This window comes from Rattus norvegicus, chromosome 20 (genome assembly GCF_021556685.1).
Source record: "Rattus norvegicus strain SHRSP/BbbUtx chromosome 20, alternate assembly SHRSP_T2T, whole genome shotgun sequence".
Classification (NCBI taxonomy): Eukaryota; Metazoa; Chordata; class Mammalia; order Rodentia; family Muridae; genus Rattus; species Rattus norvegicus.
Genome location: NC_141553.1, coordinates 43,698,583 through 43,715,776, shown reverse-complemented (window position 1 = coordinate 43,715,776; position 17,194 = coordinate 43,698,583). Strand labels below are relative to the sequence as shown.

Here is a 17,194-nt window from a genome sequence, read left to right as displayed (position 1 = left end):
GAGGCAGACCAACAGTAGGATTCTCTGGGGTGGCTGTTGTGCCGCAATTTCTGGAGGATTGAGATGTTTGCAAAGTGTTCTCAACCTCGTTTTTTAAGTACATCTTTACAAGGGTTTGGAAATCCAGGCATGAAGGGAATTACTCCAAGTACCCTCAAAACCACACAGCTTTCACGCTGGAGGCCAGCAGGGGGCGCACAAAGCAAAAGGCGTTTTTAAGGAAAGTTGCACATCGTGTATTTTTAATCCATTCCATTTTAAATACCACAATAAATTTAATTTTCACAATAAATTAAATAGCCATATTCAGTTTACAAAATAGAATTACTTAGTGTGAAACGGGTATTTACACCATTTACAAATATGTACAGGTCATTTTTCTTTGTTGACACACAACGAACGTGGAAGTGAAGGGTGTGGTGGCTCTCCAGCACGTGACTGACATGCTACAAATGACACCGTTGTCCGTATGAGGAAACAATAGTGCAAAATCACCACAAGAACTTTGGAACAATGTCAATTTTATGAGCTAAGACATTTTTTCAAATGATAAGAAAATAGCATATTCTGTTTTCATGGCACCAATCCAAGTATTTGAATTAAAGAGCCAATGTTAGCTTAGGACAAAAACAAAACAAAACACATGAACCATTAAACTGAATCCTTTACTTCCTGAAGCTCTGTAGCCAGAGGTACATTTCCACACATTCATCTTTTGGCTTAAATCTGACAATAAATAGCAGGTGACAAGTTCTGAGTCAAAGGAAGACTAACTTGACAATATCTGACGTCACTTTCCCCAGTCCCACCACCTCTTCTTTTTCCTTTTCTTTCTGTAAATAGCTTAAAAGATGCAACTATGTAGAAAGCAATTTCTTAATTATTTATTTGTAAATTTTCAGTAGAAAAACAATTGGTCTTATATTTGGTCACACACTGCATATGTACAAGTATTCGTGGAAAAATGAATTGGGGAGCTGTGTCTGGGAAAGTGCATACTTTAATGTAGAGGGGACGCCATGCGTCTCAAGATACAACACATGGTGTTGTATGCTATATTATTTTAGGGCCAGTTCAATGTCCTCCCAGTGATCTGGTAAAATTTTTGATTAAAGGGATGAAAGAATTTGCGCAATTTGGTAACGACGGAGGGGTCTACCTCTGGATGGATGCGCCCCTTGCTGCCCGCCAGGCACTTATTAAAGATAATGTTAAATCGCAAACAGTAAAACCCTCTGGTAGCATTGAAATATAAATTGTACTGACTTATCCTCGGAGGAAGGTTTAAGAATTTCTCCACCAGCTGAAGTTCTGGCAGAGGCTCGGTGATGAGACGGTCCCCGTCCACGATGTGAAACTGTTCAATGGGAAAGTACTTCAACCAGCGCTCCAGATGTTTTGTGTAGATGCTGGTCCTAACTGCCTTGTATTTCGTGTTCACCTCGCAGGTATTAGGGTCTATGGCCAGCTTTTCAAACTTATAGTAGGTTTTGTTCTTCCTCTCCTTCCCCTCTAGCACCTGAGTGTAATCAGAAATCGCTCTTGTGGTCGGCTCCCTGACAATCATCAACAGCTTGATGGATGAGTTCATCTTGTAAATCCTTTCTGGAACCTCTTCGGTGATGAAATACGCCGGGCTCTTTTCGATCGTGATTTGCTGAGGGTAGGAAAAAGGCATCTTTTTCCTGTACCACTCAATGCCCTTGGCATAATTTTCGTCATTGTCAAAGAAGTGGATCTCTTGGGAAGCTTTGACCACTGCTGGATGGAGGTTCAACATCTCTAGCAGGGCTCTTGTGCCTCCTTTCCTCACCCCAATGATAATGGCTTTGGGGAGCTGTTGGACCAGGTCATGGAGGCGTACCTGCTCCTTGGAAGAGTTGCCCTTCCGGAACTCATGCAGTAAGCCTCTTTTAAACTGCAGGGCTCGGAGTGGGAGCTCAGCCTGGTTGTGGGCAGCACCAAATCGACTTTCAACCGGGCAAGTGGGCTGGAGCCTGTAAGCAAAGGAGAAGGGCTGTGAGGAACTTGTCACAACGAACTTCTCATCGTTTCGCATCTGTGCCAGACTCAGAGTGAACATGCATAAATAAAGCCACCGGGTCCCAGGCTGCTGTAATCAATAATGAACATATGTTTGGGAATTTTTATGTTAAGTAACCCTGTATTCAGTGGAGCACACATAATTGATGGGATTTTTTTTTTATTAGTGCTCCTTAAATTTTTATTCGCCAAGCACTTAATTAACTAAAGGGTGTATCGAAGCTCACAGTACAGGGTAGGCAAGTGATACCAGCCATACTAATAGCCTTTTAACAGTTCACTAGCTAAAATCATTTAGGAAATCGGGAAGGCAGAAGATTATAATCTTCAGTTAGGATGCTCAAGGGCCAAGAGGCATTGTGTCGAATTGTTTCTTTTCTTTCTTTCTTCTCCTCTGGCAGCCTGGCGGCATTGACATAGTCCTTTAAACCTCCTATCCTTCAGATATAATCTGAGAAAAGGCTGCAGTCTCTGCCCTTGGCTTTTCACATACCATCGCGTAGGACTCCAACCTTTATCCTTCCTGAACTTCCTGTTCTGTGAGAATTTCTGCCCCTTGGCCTTAGAGATAGCAAAGGAGCCCTCTACTTCTGACTGCACTTCTGCCTGAAAGGGTCAAGGTTACACTTTCATCTCGCTGATTGTAGGAAAAAGACCAAGCATCACTTTGCTGTGTATGACGAATACCCCTGGGACCAAAAATCTGGAAGAAAGTCTCTTATGGGGCCAGAAATCCCAGATCATAGTCACCATATAATTTAAGTCAGGAACTAGTAAAGAACGCAATGGACAGTGTCAGAAAGGATGAAGGGGTATTTATATTTTTCTGCAAGAGAAAGATGTGGTAATACCCACAATGACATCAGAACACAATGGCCACTTTAACATGGCATCTGTACATGGTTAGAAAATTGTTTACTTTTATACATAATCTGATAATACAATGAATCAACTAGGTTGATTTAGGAAGTCATTTCACAGGATAATAATAGTCAAATTGGCTATTAAATAATACCTTTCAGCTGAACTTTCTTATTGACTGCAGCGATTTTGAGTCTCTCTCCTCTGTTACAATGAGGCCTCCCTTTGCTTTCCCAAGAGGTCCCATTGCATTCTTCAAGCTATGTTCAACCCATTATGTAGCACTCAAGGGAATAGTTTTGGATTTGTCCTATTTATCTAGGTGGATATGTAATCTTTAAGGAAAATATAAATGTGTATTAATTTTTGCGGTATTTATTATTCTTAAGACAACGTACACTCATTTCAGAAAGTTTGAAAACAATGGAAATCTACTGTGAAAACAGGGTTTACCATAGTCTTGATTAGCATTCATTTTGCTGTGATCAAAACAATCTTGAGGAGGAAAGGGTTTATTTGAGCTTACAGTCCCCATATCACAGGAAATCAGGATGGGAACACAAGGCAGGAGCCTTCTGGCAGGAACTAAAGCAGAAGTCCTGGAGGAAAGCAACTTCCCGTCTTGTTCCTTATGGCTTTCCTGGCCTGCTTTCTGAGGACCAAGTGCCCAGGGTAGCACTGTTCACAATGGGCTGGGTCCTCTGCACCAATCACTAATCAAGAGAATGCACTACAGACTTGCCTACAGGCCAACCTTGTGGATGTGTTTTCTCAGTTAAGGGTCCCTTTTCCCAACTGACTCTATTTTGGATCACGTTGACAAAAACAAAAACAAACAAACAAACAAAAAACAGAGCAACTTATGCAGGACAAGTGACAACTGTAGTTAATAATTTAGGAAAATGTGAATTTATGAATGTATGGGGATTATTATGCTAGGGCTCTAATTGGATCTTAAAACGTTGTCAACAGATAATATAGTTAGAAGCGACACCAATAAAGATAAATTAACCTCTCTGCTCTTCTTGGGTTCTATTAAGGAAGACATAATTTGTTGAGCTATCCATTGATGGACTTTCTCCTAGGCATCTAGAAGGATGCTAGCTTTGTTTCTGTGAGTACTAACACAATAGTCTGTCAAATCCTTCTCTGTAAGGTTTAATTATCTTGCTAAGGGCTAGGTGAAAGTGTTGCCATGGCATCTCTCAGAGTGATTAAGAAGGAATGGACACCCTCCTCTGCCAGCCATTCCGGTATGGAAAGGGCCACCTTCCTTCTAAACTTCCTTCTTTCTACTTCCTACGCTGGCCTACCAAACTCTGAAGGGCAATTGCTTTCAGAACTTTAGTACTAAGAGAACATCTAACCGTAGGAGAAAATATTCCACTCCCCTGCTCCGGAGCACAGTTCTAATCATGACTGCCAGACCCAAAGCAGAGTTAAAACATTGTAAGAGACAAAGGAGGTAACCTGGGGCTTCCTCCCAGACAGCAGTCTTCAATTACAAAGGGTAAGCACATGTCATTTCATTCGTAATCTGTTCAAAGTCTTCAACCAGGGATTGTGAGAAAGCCCATCGAAAGATAGAATTCTTTTTTTTTTCTTTTTCTTTTTTTTTTTTTCTTTTTTTCAGAGCTGGGGACCGAACCCAGGGCCTTGCGCTTCCTAGGCAAGCGCTCTACCACTGAGCTAAATCCCCAACCCCTAAAGATAGAATTCTTATACAAGTCATCCCACCAAGGAGTTGAGAAGGTTGGAGACGAAAACTATTTCCGGTGGAATGATAAATGTGTTCCCAACTATAAGACCAATCATTCAATAAACATCAATGATTAGAAGCTAATTAAATGTGTAAGGAAGACTTCCTGCTAAAGTTCTATTATGGACACAGGACAAATGTTGACACCTCGAGGTTCTTCTTTATTAAATGCCACATCGAGAATAAACATTGGGGTTGGGATTTAGCTCAGTGGTAGAGCGCTTGCCTAGCAAGCACAAGGCCCTGGGTTCGGTCCCCAGCTCCGAAAAAAAAAAAAAAAAAGAGAATAAACATTGAAGTGTCAGCACTCCAGTGACATGCTCTCAATCGCATAGGTCATAGTTACAAAGTGGGTGGAATATTGAACGTAAAGATATTAGGGGAATTAATGTTTGTAAGTTCAGATGGACACTGACTGAAGGAGAACAGGGACTTTGCTGGATTATTTTAAAACATTTGAACTACAGGCTATAGAAGAGAAAATTGAAGCTATTTTTATTAAAAAACCTGGATGAATTTTCATTGACTCTGGGAATTGAACTGGCAAATAATCTAGTCTTTCAGAAGAAGAATTAATTTGGAAGGGGTAGGGAGTGGGGTAAAAGCAGTTCCTTATTCCAGACTCTGCATTTACTGTTCACCCCAACTGTAGAACATCTTAGGAACATTCAACTGTCATGATGGCAACTCCTGCAGGCCTAGCACCTCTCAACTGTTTGTCTATTAAGAGTCAAATCCTAACTCTGTAGTTTCCTCTTCATGGATTTTCCGGTGCCTCATGGGCAATCATTCTGTGTGACAGCATCCTTGCCAAGTATGCTCAGCTCCTGAAAGCCAGAGCTAATTAACATAGTTAAAAATCCATGCCTGTAGCCATCTTTCCAGGGTGGAGGATTGCAAACTTGATGGGCTTCTTTACTAGTGCATACATAATTGTCTGCTCATACATTTCAAAACCAAGAGACATGGTCCTATCACTACCATGCTGTAATAGCTGAAGGTCAGTACCAGATGCACAGAGGCCAATATTGTGTTCTGGTGAGTGACAGTATTATTTATTCATTATTATTTATTGTACACAGCTTTATGCATTTTTTCTGAGAACAAGTGTCAGTACTCACAGAACACATATGGATCTGGATGAAGCTTCTTGGTCTGAGCAGTGTAGAGCATGTTTTTTAAAGGTCTTTTTTTGTTTTGTTTTGTTTTTTTTCTTTTCTGTTTTTCGGAGCTGGGGACCGAACCCAGGGCCTTGCGTTTGCTAGGCAAGCGCTCTACCACTGAGCTAAATCCCCAACCCCTCAAAGGTCTTAATGAATCAAAATCAACACAGAAAGGTGTGTTTCTTGAGAGTTTTGAGAGACAATGCCCAAGGAAGTTCACATCAAGAGACACACAAAACCAAATGGGTAGAGCATACATTTAATCACCTACCTATCCAAGCTCCCAACTCTGGCAACTAGATACAGCAGGCTCCCAACAGCAAGGCTTCCAAGCACCAGGAGCTTCTGTCTCAGCCACACCTGCTGTTTGAATAGCATGGCCCTCCATCAACCTTCAGGACTGCAGCAGCCTGAGGGTAGAGAGAAAGCACCCATCAGTCGTTGTCATGAAGCCTAGCAGAGGTGGATACAGGACATTAAGCAATGAGGAGATCACATACCGACCTTGGCAGTTTTCATGGTGTACCTGATTTTAGTGAAACTTACCTTCAACAACGAAAACAAAAACAAAAAAAATGAAACACAAAACAAAACAAACAAACAAAAAAAAACCTGGCCCATTCTATAAGATCAACTATTAGTTCCATGGGAGAATTATACAGAATCTGCCCTGCCCTCAACAATTTCTACAGCATATAAAAATTCATATGTATGAACATACATATGAAACTCTTAAATATAATTATATATGGCTATAGATAAATGGATAGATAGGCAGATTGATAGAGTATAGGCCATCCAAAGAATATTGAGAAAATGAGCACCCTAAAGTTTCCACAGTAAGGTAACTAACTGGTAAACTGCAGTTAGAATAACAAAGGAAGAAATTCTGATTTAGTAAATGACCATATTGACCATAGCAGCAGCATCTTTAGCTTAAACCATTTTGCTTTGCTTCAGTTGTGTATGAAAGAAGAGGGCAGGATTCGAAGTGATTGCTTCCTGGGTTATCAGTGGTGAAGGTCCGCCCAACCGTGTGTGAAGACACTGGCTCACAGGAGCTTGCTGTTTGCTTTCACGTCTCCTCCCGGTCCAGGATGCTGCAAACACAGTTTGACTAGGTGTCTCTTCCCCAGGCTCCTGGGAAAGTTGAATAGGTTGGGCGGTATCAGGCTTGCTTTTGCCTTTCCGGCTTTGTTCTCTTATACATAAGAAGTGTAGTGTAAGGCTTTACTTGTGTTGTTATTACATTCTGGAGAAAAAAATATATAAAAGCTTTCAATTCAGACTTCTTATTAAAAATAAATCCAATCCCCTTTCAAGATAAGATTGTTTGCTTCTTATTGAAACTGAAAATAGGAGCCTGAGAAGAAGGAGGCTGAGGCCTGGCTGGAAGCAATCTTGCTTCAAAGGCATCTCTATGTTTCTGATGTGAAGATTCCCACTATGCAGAAGAGATATGCCGCAATGGTCAGGCTGATGTATACTTACATTTACCAAGAATCTGCTGAGTGCCAATAACATTTTCTACTCCTAGAGTAGGTACATGGGGGATTTTTTTAAATGCTCTGAATGAGTTTAAGTCCTTGGGCAACCTGTCGCGTGATTAAAGAGTCATGGAACAACCGGAGTGCTCAGTAATATGTGAATAAATGTCAGGGAAGGAGATTGAAGGAAAACACCGGAGAATATGGGCTCCGTGAAATTCAGTTTTTATTTACCAGGGAGACTGCTGGAAGTCATCCCAAGAAAGTGGATAACATCAGATGAAGGAGAACATCCACGAGCCAAGTTCTGTGTTGGATCTTACAGAGAATCATGATCAACTAAACAGACACAATTCTTGGCCACTCTCGTGAGAAAGACAGATGGTAAGCCAACACACCTATATAGGATTGAAAAACACTTTTAAATTGTACTAAATAGCACACAAGGAAATTATAGGGATGGGAGAGAAGGGTAATCTGCCGGGAATGGATGGGTTCACCTGTAGTTCTGACTTACTAGGGTTTGGCTTGTAGGCAGTAGCCTAGAAAAGAGAAAGAAGATGAAAAGAAGGTTATTGAAGCCTTCTCTGTGGTAAGTACATTGCCAAGATGCTATTTCAGGAAATCCCAAAGATAAAATTAAAAAACAAGACAAAACAAACAGACAAACAAAAAGCACAAAACAATTATGAGATAGAAGGAGTTTCGTAGACCAGGAAAGGGATGTTCATAGATTGTTTCACTTCCTCTGGCTATAGCATTGCCAAGCATTGAGAAGGCAAAGGCGGTGCCTGTGGCATGTGTAGTAGCTTCTGGAATGTCTCTCTATATTAAAGGAATTAATATATTATAGTCTGCAGTCCAACTAACCCAACAATGGGCAACGGTGAATGGAAGTCCAAGAATCTAGTAGTTGTTCAGTCCCATGAAGTTAGGTGTTTCATTTAGTCTTCTGTATAAGCTAGAATCCTGAAGAAGTAGGTACCAACAGATGTTCTGCCAAGTAAGTGCAAGTAGGAGGAGAAGAAGAAAATAGAGTTCTTCCATTGTCCTTATGTAGGCCTCCAGTAGAAGCTATGTCCCAGATTAAAGGTGTGTACTCCTTGGATCTAAGCTGTTCTGTACTTGGAATTTGCTCTGCCCCAGGTTGGCCTTGAACTAAGAGATCTGCTTGGCTCATCTTCTGGGATTAAAGGGGTATACCACCTTTTGTGGGTCTAAGCTTTTCATGGCTACTAGGCTTCTAGATCCAGATCAAAAACTATGTGTCATCCCATGTCAAGATCCAGATCACAAATGTGTCCTCCATTTCTGGATTGTAGTTCATTTAGATACAATCAAGTTGATAGGTGTCATAGCATGGGGTTCAGAAGTATTCTGAAAGCACCACTAGCTTTTCTCTGGATTGATTGCCAAGGGCGTTAGAGCAACAACAGGGCTTTGGCTTGTGCATAAATGTGAATATTGTTGCAGGATACACAGCGTAAGTACACTTATATTATGTATAAGTACACTGTCTTCAGACCCACCAGAAGAAAACATCAGATCCCATTACAGATGATTGTGAGCCACCACGTGGTTGTTGAGCTTTGAACTCAGGACCTGTAGGAAGAGCAGTCAGTGCTCTTAACCTCTGAGCCATCTCTCCAGCCCCCACTCCCACATTTTTTTTTTTTTGATTCTTTTTTTCGGAGCTGGGGACGGAACCCAGAGCCTTGCGCTTCCTAGGTAAGCGCTCTACCACTGAGCTAAATCCCCAGCCCCCCACTCCCACATTTTTAACATTAATTTTTCAACACTCAGGTATGCTCTCTGCCTCTTTCTATGGGATGGCAGCCCAGTTAACCTTCATAAGTTGTTTTTTCCATGACCTGTTTGGGGGTTGTTTACCAGACTCAGTCTGTAGCCAGGCTCAGTGTGATGGCCAGCTTCCTTCTCCTTCATGAGCTGTCCACACTCCCCTCTGTGCCCACTTTTCTATTGCTCTTCATCCATCTAAGCCTGATGTTCCCATTGGCCTCCTCACTGGCTCAGAGTAGCTTTCCTAGGTCTCTCTTTTGGTTTTCCTAAGTCTTACGGAGTCTTTACAGGAGTGGAGATCATGGCGGAAATATTCCAAGACAATTCCCACCACTTGGTAGAAATGGATCTGCTCCACGATGCTGATGACTAGAGGGCCAAAGGGGTGTGTCTGGACCTGGGAATAGAGCTTGGGAAGTGTCTGTATACACATGGCTAAGTGAAGATCTAGGGTGACCGGGTGGTTGTACCCTGCTTGAGAAGAGCAGGCAAGAAAAGGAAGAGTGAGAGAGTGTGAAGGCCACTAAAGAGGTGGTCTGGGAGTTAGGGATCTATAACATATTACTTTTATTAGTTTTCTGTAGAAATGCTTATGCAAGTCTTATTCATTATGCCATTAAGCCTCACTGACTCTGAGGTTAATTTTTTTTCTATGTCCCCTTTGGATCTTTCAATCTTATCCATGCCCCAAGAAGCTCAAATATAGACTTTGACCTCTGGACACGCCCATATATTTTCATGTAGGTTTTGCTCTATGGGATACTCTGATATTCATGATATACAGACCAGTTTAGCCTCCTTGTATGCAGGATGCCTTAAACATGTCTAATAGGATTATCTCTAGCCTTTTGTGTGAAGATCTGACCTACTTCTTATACTGATTCCTTGTGTGCTATTATCAGTCATGTATGTTCAGGTCTGCTGTGATGTGAGGGGGTCTGAAAGTGAGATCACAGCTGCTATGGGAGTTTCCAGGGAGGTAGTGCACACACCACAGTCTCAGGGCCAGGAGCACTTGTGAGGAATTTGGTTTAGTTTTGCCCTGAAAACCTTCTGAATATTGTTCTCTTCATCTATAGAGTGAAGACAGTAGTGTCTCTTTTGTGGGGTTATCATGACATGGACCGTGGGAGAGAACTTTCTGAACATCTTAGCACATTACAATATTGAAGCATAATGATTATCTTGAGGAAGCAAATAAATTAGTTCTTGCAGTGCATTTTAAAGAGGCAAAGAATAGAATAAATGCAGTTCTCATGAATAGTATAATTGGACTGTGAAAAATATAGGTTCATTTTAAGTATAAATAACTTTTAATAGGATCTTCCATTAAACATTCAATACTAACACTGAAGTTTCTATTAAAGCAAGATGGTGGTCATGGACAAGGGCCCACTCACACTGACCACACAGTTAAGGCCTGTCTTTATGAGCTAAACCACCTTTGGACTTTTGAGGGACAGGGAGGTCTTACCAGCATATCCCAGTGAGACTCTTAAGTAGACATTTAAAACAACATTGCCTTCTGTTTTAGAAGGTTACAGGGATGATATGAGAGCAGTCTCAGAATAAATTTTCTTCAAGTAAAACAAAGATACTGGCCTATGAGTCAGGATGCATTTTGTTTTCCTGTAGTATCAAGAAGTGCTCAAGGGTCTACAAAAGTCGGAGGCTCAAAAGTTAGGAGTTGTCTCTCTTAGTCTGGGAAGACAACAAAATAGTATGCATTCAATCTTTATAGGCAATGATATTAAGATAGCAAATGATATTTTAGTAACGGTTCATCGGAGAAGTTGTGATGGTTAGTTTTGGTTGTTGACACAATTTGACCTGGTATTAACTAAGAAACGATGCTCTGGGAAGGTATATGAAGACATTTCCTGGAAGGATTGACTAATAGGGAGAGAAGATCCCCTCTTAGAGAGGCCAACAGGCCAGATATAGAGGAATCCAAAGGAAATGCGGTGCTGTTTTTGCCTGTCTCACTTCACTTCTGATGGTGAGATCATCTACCCTGTTTCTGCTTTTGCCACCTTCACTAACATTAGAAGCCAGCTTCTTCAGCCTTCCTATTTTGAGTGAAATCAGCTGGCTCTCCAGGAATTCTCTAGGCTCTCAGCACCAAATTAACAATCTGAGGTACCCAGCCTCTTGGCTTGAGCAGCTCCCAGGACCCTAGAGATCTTCCTTGCTTTAAGGGCAGGCAACGAGATTCTCAGCATCTCCATTGAACAGACAGCCCATTGGGACAGAATGCCCAGTTTATATATGTACTGCCCAATCTAATGTGGGGCAGTGAAAGACACCCTGGATCCCCGTTCCGGTTGAGGAGGTTTGAACCCCGGAGACCCTGAAAGGGACAGTAAGAGCTTCACCTAACTTCCAGGAAACCAGGCTGGTCACTAGCCCGCAGCCCTCCATAGATTTGTGACCATCAGTCACAGAAGGGCAATGCCAACCCCCTTCACTGGTAGAGGACGTGACCACAGGTCAAGACAGATCTCCCTTTTAATGTGGTGCCTACAGGCCTGGAGGCTTAGTAAATGAACTTTCCTTCCCAGACACTCCTCCCTGCAAAAGATATTTAATCTCAGGTCCACCCTGAGAAGTGGGGTGTGGTTTTACTCACTCATTTTCCACCCTGAAATAAATGCCTTAAAACCATGGACAGCCTCTTTCTTCATGGAATCCGCTGTGGGGAGCCATAGAGAAGCCCTTTGCCTCCAGAGCTGCCACCTAATCTCCTGCAGAAGATCTCAGAGGTGGCCACCACCAAGCCCAAGCCTGCTGACCAGACAAAGACTCTCCCTTTGGGGCCAGCCAGAGCATACCCCTCCTTTTTCCCTCCGCCTCCACTCCATCATCAGCTCTTCTGCAGCATCCCAGCAGTGCTTGGATGCCCAAGAATCTGAGAATCCAATAGCCCCAGTCTCCTTGCAGGCCAGAGCACCCCTGAGTAAGGCTGGCTGTGTCCTGCTCCCAGACCGCACTTCCCCATCCGTGGAGTGGTGTCCTGTGGCTTCCCACAGCCCGACACCAACCCGGAAGTGGTGTGGAATAAGCGTGGTCAAACTTCCTGTGTCCAGCCTTCCTGAGTGGCAGAGCCCTGTGGCAGAGAGGACGCGGGACCCTCCCACTTAACCTACAATCTAACATGTCCCTTTCGTAATAATCTACATTCGTTTTACTAGTCCTGTTCCTCCAGAGAACTTGGTCTAAAGCCATTATATTGGTGATGGGCAATTTAAAAGTATTTTTTAAAAATGTTTGTGAAGTATTTTTATGCACAAAAAAGGATAAAGGCTAACTGTGATATTTAAACACTCACTTGTCGCTAGCTTTTAAGCTCTCAGTGTCTCATTTTGTGTTCAGCAGAGTCACCGTTCCTCCAGAGCAGCAAAGTTACCACAGACAGACATGGTGTGTTAGCTGAACACAGCTGAGTATCTACAAGAGAGTACGTGGCCAGAAATGACAAGCTGCAGAGACATCTGGCTGTTTTTGTAAAACAGCACTAGGCAAAGACAGCAACAATTCCCAAGCTACAACGAAGAAATGAGGAAATCCGGAAATAATAACGATACAGATATGTTCAAGTGTTGCTCAAAGGCTTGTAGACAAGGTTCCCGCAAATCCCTGGTAGCAGTCAGAGCAATAATGGGAATAGCAACACAGTTCATTAAAGCAGCTGAACTCCTATGGCAGAATGAGTCCCGGAAAATCATAGCCCTCTTTTGAGTACTAGCTCAGTCGTCCCAGGCAACAGGCTTCAGAGGCAGACAAGACCTGTGTCTTTGGGGCACCCGGCTCTTCTGTTCACATTTATTTCCTGTCCTAATGCAGGAGACTTGTAAAGTACAAGCTGTTTTATTTTATTTTTCAGGTGGATAATGAGTAGCAGAGAGATGTATGGATTATTTACTCAGGGGCATTTTACAAGCACATGAAGAGAGGGAGATAACCTAATTCAGAGTGATGTGATCTCAAAGGACAGCAGTGCCACGGAAATCCCCAGATGCTCACCTGAGAGACTAGATAAATATTTAGTCACTGATGGACCCACACAGACAAAAGGAATTACCCCAAATAATATAACTTGTCCTTGAAACTTGAGGTAAGGGATAGAGAAGCATAAAAAAGAAGGAAAAGTTTCTAAGAGGAAGAGAACTAGAAATAGACACGATTGTGTGGTTTCAACTGGATTGAAGGAAGAAGAACGTTGGTAAGCAAAGGCCAGCACATCAATAGAAGGTGGCTGTCATAGCTGTCAGGCACATTCTCTTTCACCAGGCCACCAGGCCATTCGGATTAACACTCATTAGAACTACGAGACCCGTACCTGCCTTCTGCTTATCCCTACGAAAGATTTTATAGTTGATGACGGAAACATTTTGACTGCCATCTGTCACAGACTTGAGTTATCATGCGCTGACCTCCAGAAGAGCCTGGTGAAATCCGTTTAATACCTTTCCGTTTTTGCTATGCCCTATGGTTTCCCCTTCCAGCCCTTCCTCTGAGTACTGTAGTCTGTGCCCCTCCATCTGCTCACCAACTTACAAGAAGCCCTGGAGTTCATCGCCCTTGCCTTTTAGCTCGGCGCACTTGGTTCCTTGTTTAATGCACTGTGTGGATCCACCTGCTTTTCTGCGCTGTCATTTGTCACTACTGTGACTCAGGTCACTATCTCTCTTAAACTAGCCATTATGGTCTCCTAAGTGGCATCCTACTATTAGGTTTGTTTCTGCCTCAATTTATTTTTTCACTCTGATGCCAGATGGATCTTTATAAATGGACATCTGATCCAGTTGCCTCCAGGCTTAATACTCTTTAATGGGTTGCTATCAGGGAGGTGGTTTTTAAAGGGGTCCTTTACCACTTTCCACAGCAGCACCCCACCCCCCAAATCTACACTTAGTAACTTCGGCACAGAGAACAGCTTGCCGTTTTGAATTGTGCATGGTCCTTACAGTTTCGATGGCTTTCTTCCGAGGATCTTATAGCCCCTAAACAGTAACTCAGAGCTCTGTGAGGAGTACAGCAGCCTTCACTGCCAGGCTAATGCTCTCCCTGTCTCCCCTAGGCCTAATGTTCTCATCTTAGTTCCTTGGGAGTCTTTCTGTAAATCCAGGGTTGGCTGAAATGTTCCTTGCCTATGCTACTACAGTATCCACTGGAGAATTCTATTTAACCCCGAAATGGCTTATGTGTGTGTCCTTCTATAATGTCACTTCCCCAGATTAAGAGTGTGTCTGTTCATTATTGAATTATCACCAGCACTTAGGGTGGCAGATGCTCAGCAAACAATTGCTGAATAATCAAATCAGTTAGATGGGGAAGGACTTTAATATCCTGAAAGCTGCGACACCTGGTTGCCACCTCTCTTTAACTGAATGGAAACACTTTATCTATGCCTGGTGCTTGCAAGGTCATCAAGTGCCATGCATCTAAGAGTGATCTCATTTTTCCTGCCTTTTTGAGAAAACCTGGGTGCTTATGTATCCTTTGTCTAGGTCCCACAGTAGTTAACATTTTGCTACATATATGATTTATGTCCCGCTTATTACTACGTAAACACATACTAACTTTACTAAGCCATTTGAAAATAGATGGGCAATCCCAGCCTTGCAGCATCTGAATGATGCCCTGTCGGATGGCCACCAGACTTGAGATGGAAGGATGGCAGTAACATTCATGTCTCAGAGGCTTGGGAGGTGACGTGGCCAGGTTAGAGCTTCAAACTGCCTAGTTTAACGATTGTAAGCTGCCAGCCTGGGGATCCCTACAGCACCATTCTTCCTTCCAGGAAAGTCGCAAACATTACAGGTAGAGTTGGTGTAGTCCCACCTTTCCATAAATTCAGCTTATGAAATATGGCGAGCTGTGTCACAAAAACAAAATAAAAAAAAATCAAGGTGAAAGCCAGCCAGCCAGAGGGGCATGGGATGGAGAAGATATTCCCAGCAGAGTTATTGTCCCATGCATTTTGCTTCTTCTTTTAATTTCTTTAAAGAAAGAAACCTGAAAAAGCAAGTTGTTATTCTAACATGGGTCAGGGAGGCAGGATGATGCCCATCCATTGGCATCTTACGGCTGGTTCCTGCAGCAAGCCAGATGTGCATGTGCATGCCCACACATGCACACACACACACACACACACACACACACACACACACACACATGCACATGCAAACACACGCACATGCTAAGACACACATGTGTTCATGTACACAACTCTTTGCTCATGCCTATTTTTCTTTCTGTCTCTCTCTGTCTCTTTTTATCTGTCCTTCTCTCTCTCTCTCTCTCTCTCTCTCTCTCTCTCTCTCTGTGTATGCATGTGTCTGTGTGCACATGTTAGTGTATGTGCAGGTCCAATATACACGAGTGTCTCAGCTGTTTTCTCTCACTGATCCTAGAGCTCACGGATTCAGTAGTATAGCAGGCCAGAAAGCCCTAGGGGTAGACCCTCCTGCCTCTCCTCCTCAGTGCTGCAATTGCAAGCTGTTTTTCACTCCACTTTAGCTTTTTACTTGGTGCTCAGGTCTTCATGCTTGTGTGTTAAGTTCTTTCCTGAGGCAGCCCAATCCCCAGCCCCTTAACGTCATTATTAAAATTAGATTATAGCCTGGTGAGGTGGCAAACACCTGTGATCCCAGCTCTCAGGAGACAGAGGCAGGAGGATTGGTAGCTAAAATCCAGCCAAGGCTGCACAAATTTAAAATTAAATACATTGTAGAAGGTAAAAAAAAAAAAAGTACCGAATGCTAGTCGTTTCTTGATTATCTTGGTGCATCTCACAAGTGTCTGTACTTGGGAGGTTAAGTCGATTGCATCTGTTAGGTGGGAATACCAGATATTCACCGCTTAAAATTCCATCTCACTCCACTAATGTTGGTAACAGACAAGTAGCAATGAGGGGATGGTTCTTGCAACCGAGATTAATAAACATCCAAGCCGTCCACCCTCGCTGGAGTCTGCTTGAGGATTCACCAGCAGCAAATCGCATCGATATTACTTCTGTCTTTCATTACTTCTTTCTGAAGATCTAATTTCTAAACATAGAGTGATACTGTTTGTGTAAAAATGAGGCTGGGCTGTCTTCCCATCATTCCTACTCACTTTACCATGTCCCATGCTCCTGACTTTTCCCATAAATCCACTTCCATTTCTAAGACTCCTGGGATCTTATCTTTCTGCCCCTGTGACCCTTGGTCCCTGCCTTCCTTTGTCTCCATCTGTTTTCCTCTATATTGCCACTGATTGTGTTTTCTAAATAGAAGAACCTAAAAAAGGAAATAATGAAGAAAAGTAATTTTAAAATAACGTTTATAGCAAAATAAAGTATACATGCATTATAAACCTGTATTTAATAAAACTATAATATAATCTACAGTTAGTTTGCATGTAAAATGAAACTGAATATCTTATTCATAATATAGCAAGCTAATTTTTTAGTCGAAATATTCAATTGTATGTTATTAATATGCTTCAAAACTGGGGAGATGGCTCAGCAGATAAGAGGGCTTACTGCTATTATAGAGGCGCTAGGCTTGGTTTCCAGCACCCATCTCTAACTCTAGTTCCAGGGGATTTGCTGGCCTCTACAGGTACCAGGTATTCATATGATGCACATACATAAATGAAAGGAAACATCCATACTCATAAAATAAATAAATTAAAATAAACTCCCCAACCCCTTTCTTTTTTGTTACCACTGACACCTTCCCCTGAATGCCAGCTCTCCCTTGAGAGCTGTGAGAGCTCCATCAAATATTGAACTAGGACAGCCTCTTATGTTTCCAGTCATCAGCAAGCATCTAGTAAGTACCTACTGTGTGTCAGGCAGGGCAGTTGACAAAATGATGTGGAATGGGTAAAGCATTTGCTGCACAAGCATGAGGTCCTGAGCCTAGATCACCCATCATTCCCAAGTGCAGAGCTACTTTAACCTCAGTGTTGGGAAAATAAAGCTAGGCAGATTCCAGAGGCAAGTTTATCCTAAACAATGAGCTCCAGGTTCAGTGAGAAACTATGAAGAAGAAGAAGAAGAAGAAGAAGAAGAAGAAGAAGAAGAAGAAGAA

At 42.4% G+C, this 17,194-nt stretch overlaps 1 protein-coding gene across 6 annotated transcripts in view; it reads right to left on the bottom strand.

The window, feature by feature from the left end:
• Positions 1–212: 212 nt before the first annotated feature.
• The window catches only part of Hs3st5 (heparan sulfate-glucosamine 3-sulfotransferase 5), a 332,523-nt gene continuing 315,541 nt past the window's right edge, over positions 213–17,194 (bottom strand). For 5 of the 6 annotated variants that reach the window (NM_001434620.1, NM_001434621.1, XM_087597198.1 and 2 more), the window contains 2 exon segments: positions 213–1,997; positions 6,098–6,236. In NM_001434620.1, coding sequence (NP_001421549.1) covers positions 1,064–1,997; positions 6,098–6,204 — 1,041 coding nt within the window. In that variant the 5' untranslated portion in view covers positions 6,205–6,236 and the 3' untranslated portion in view covers positions 213–1,063. 6 annotated transcript variants of the gene reach the window in all.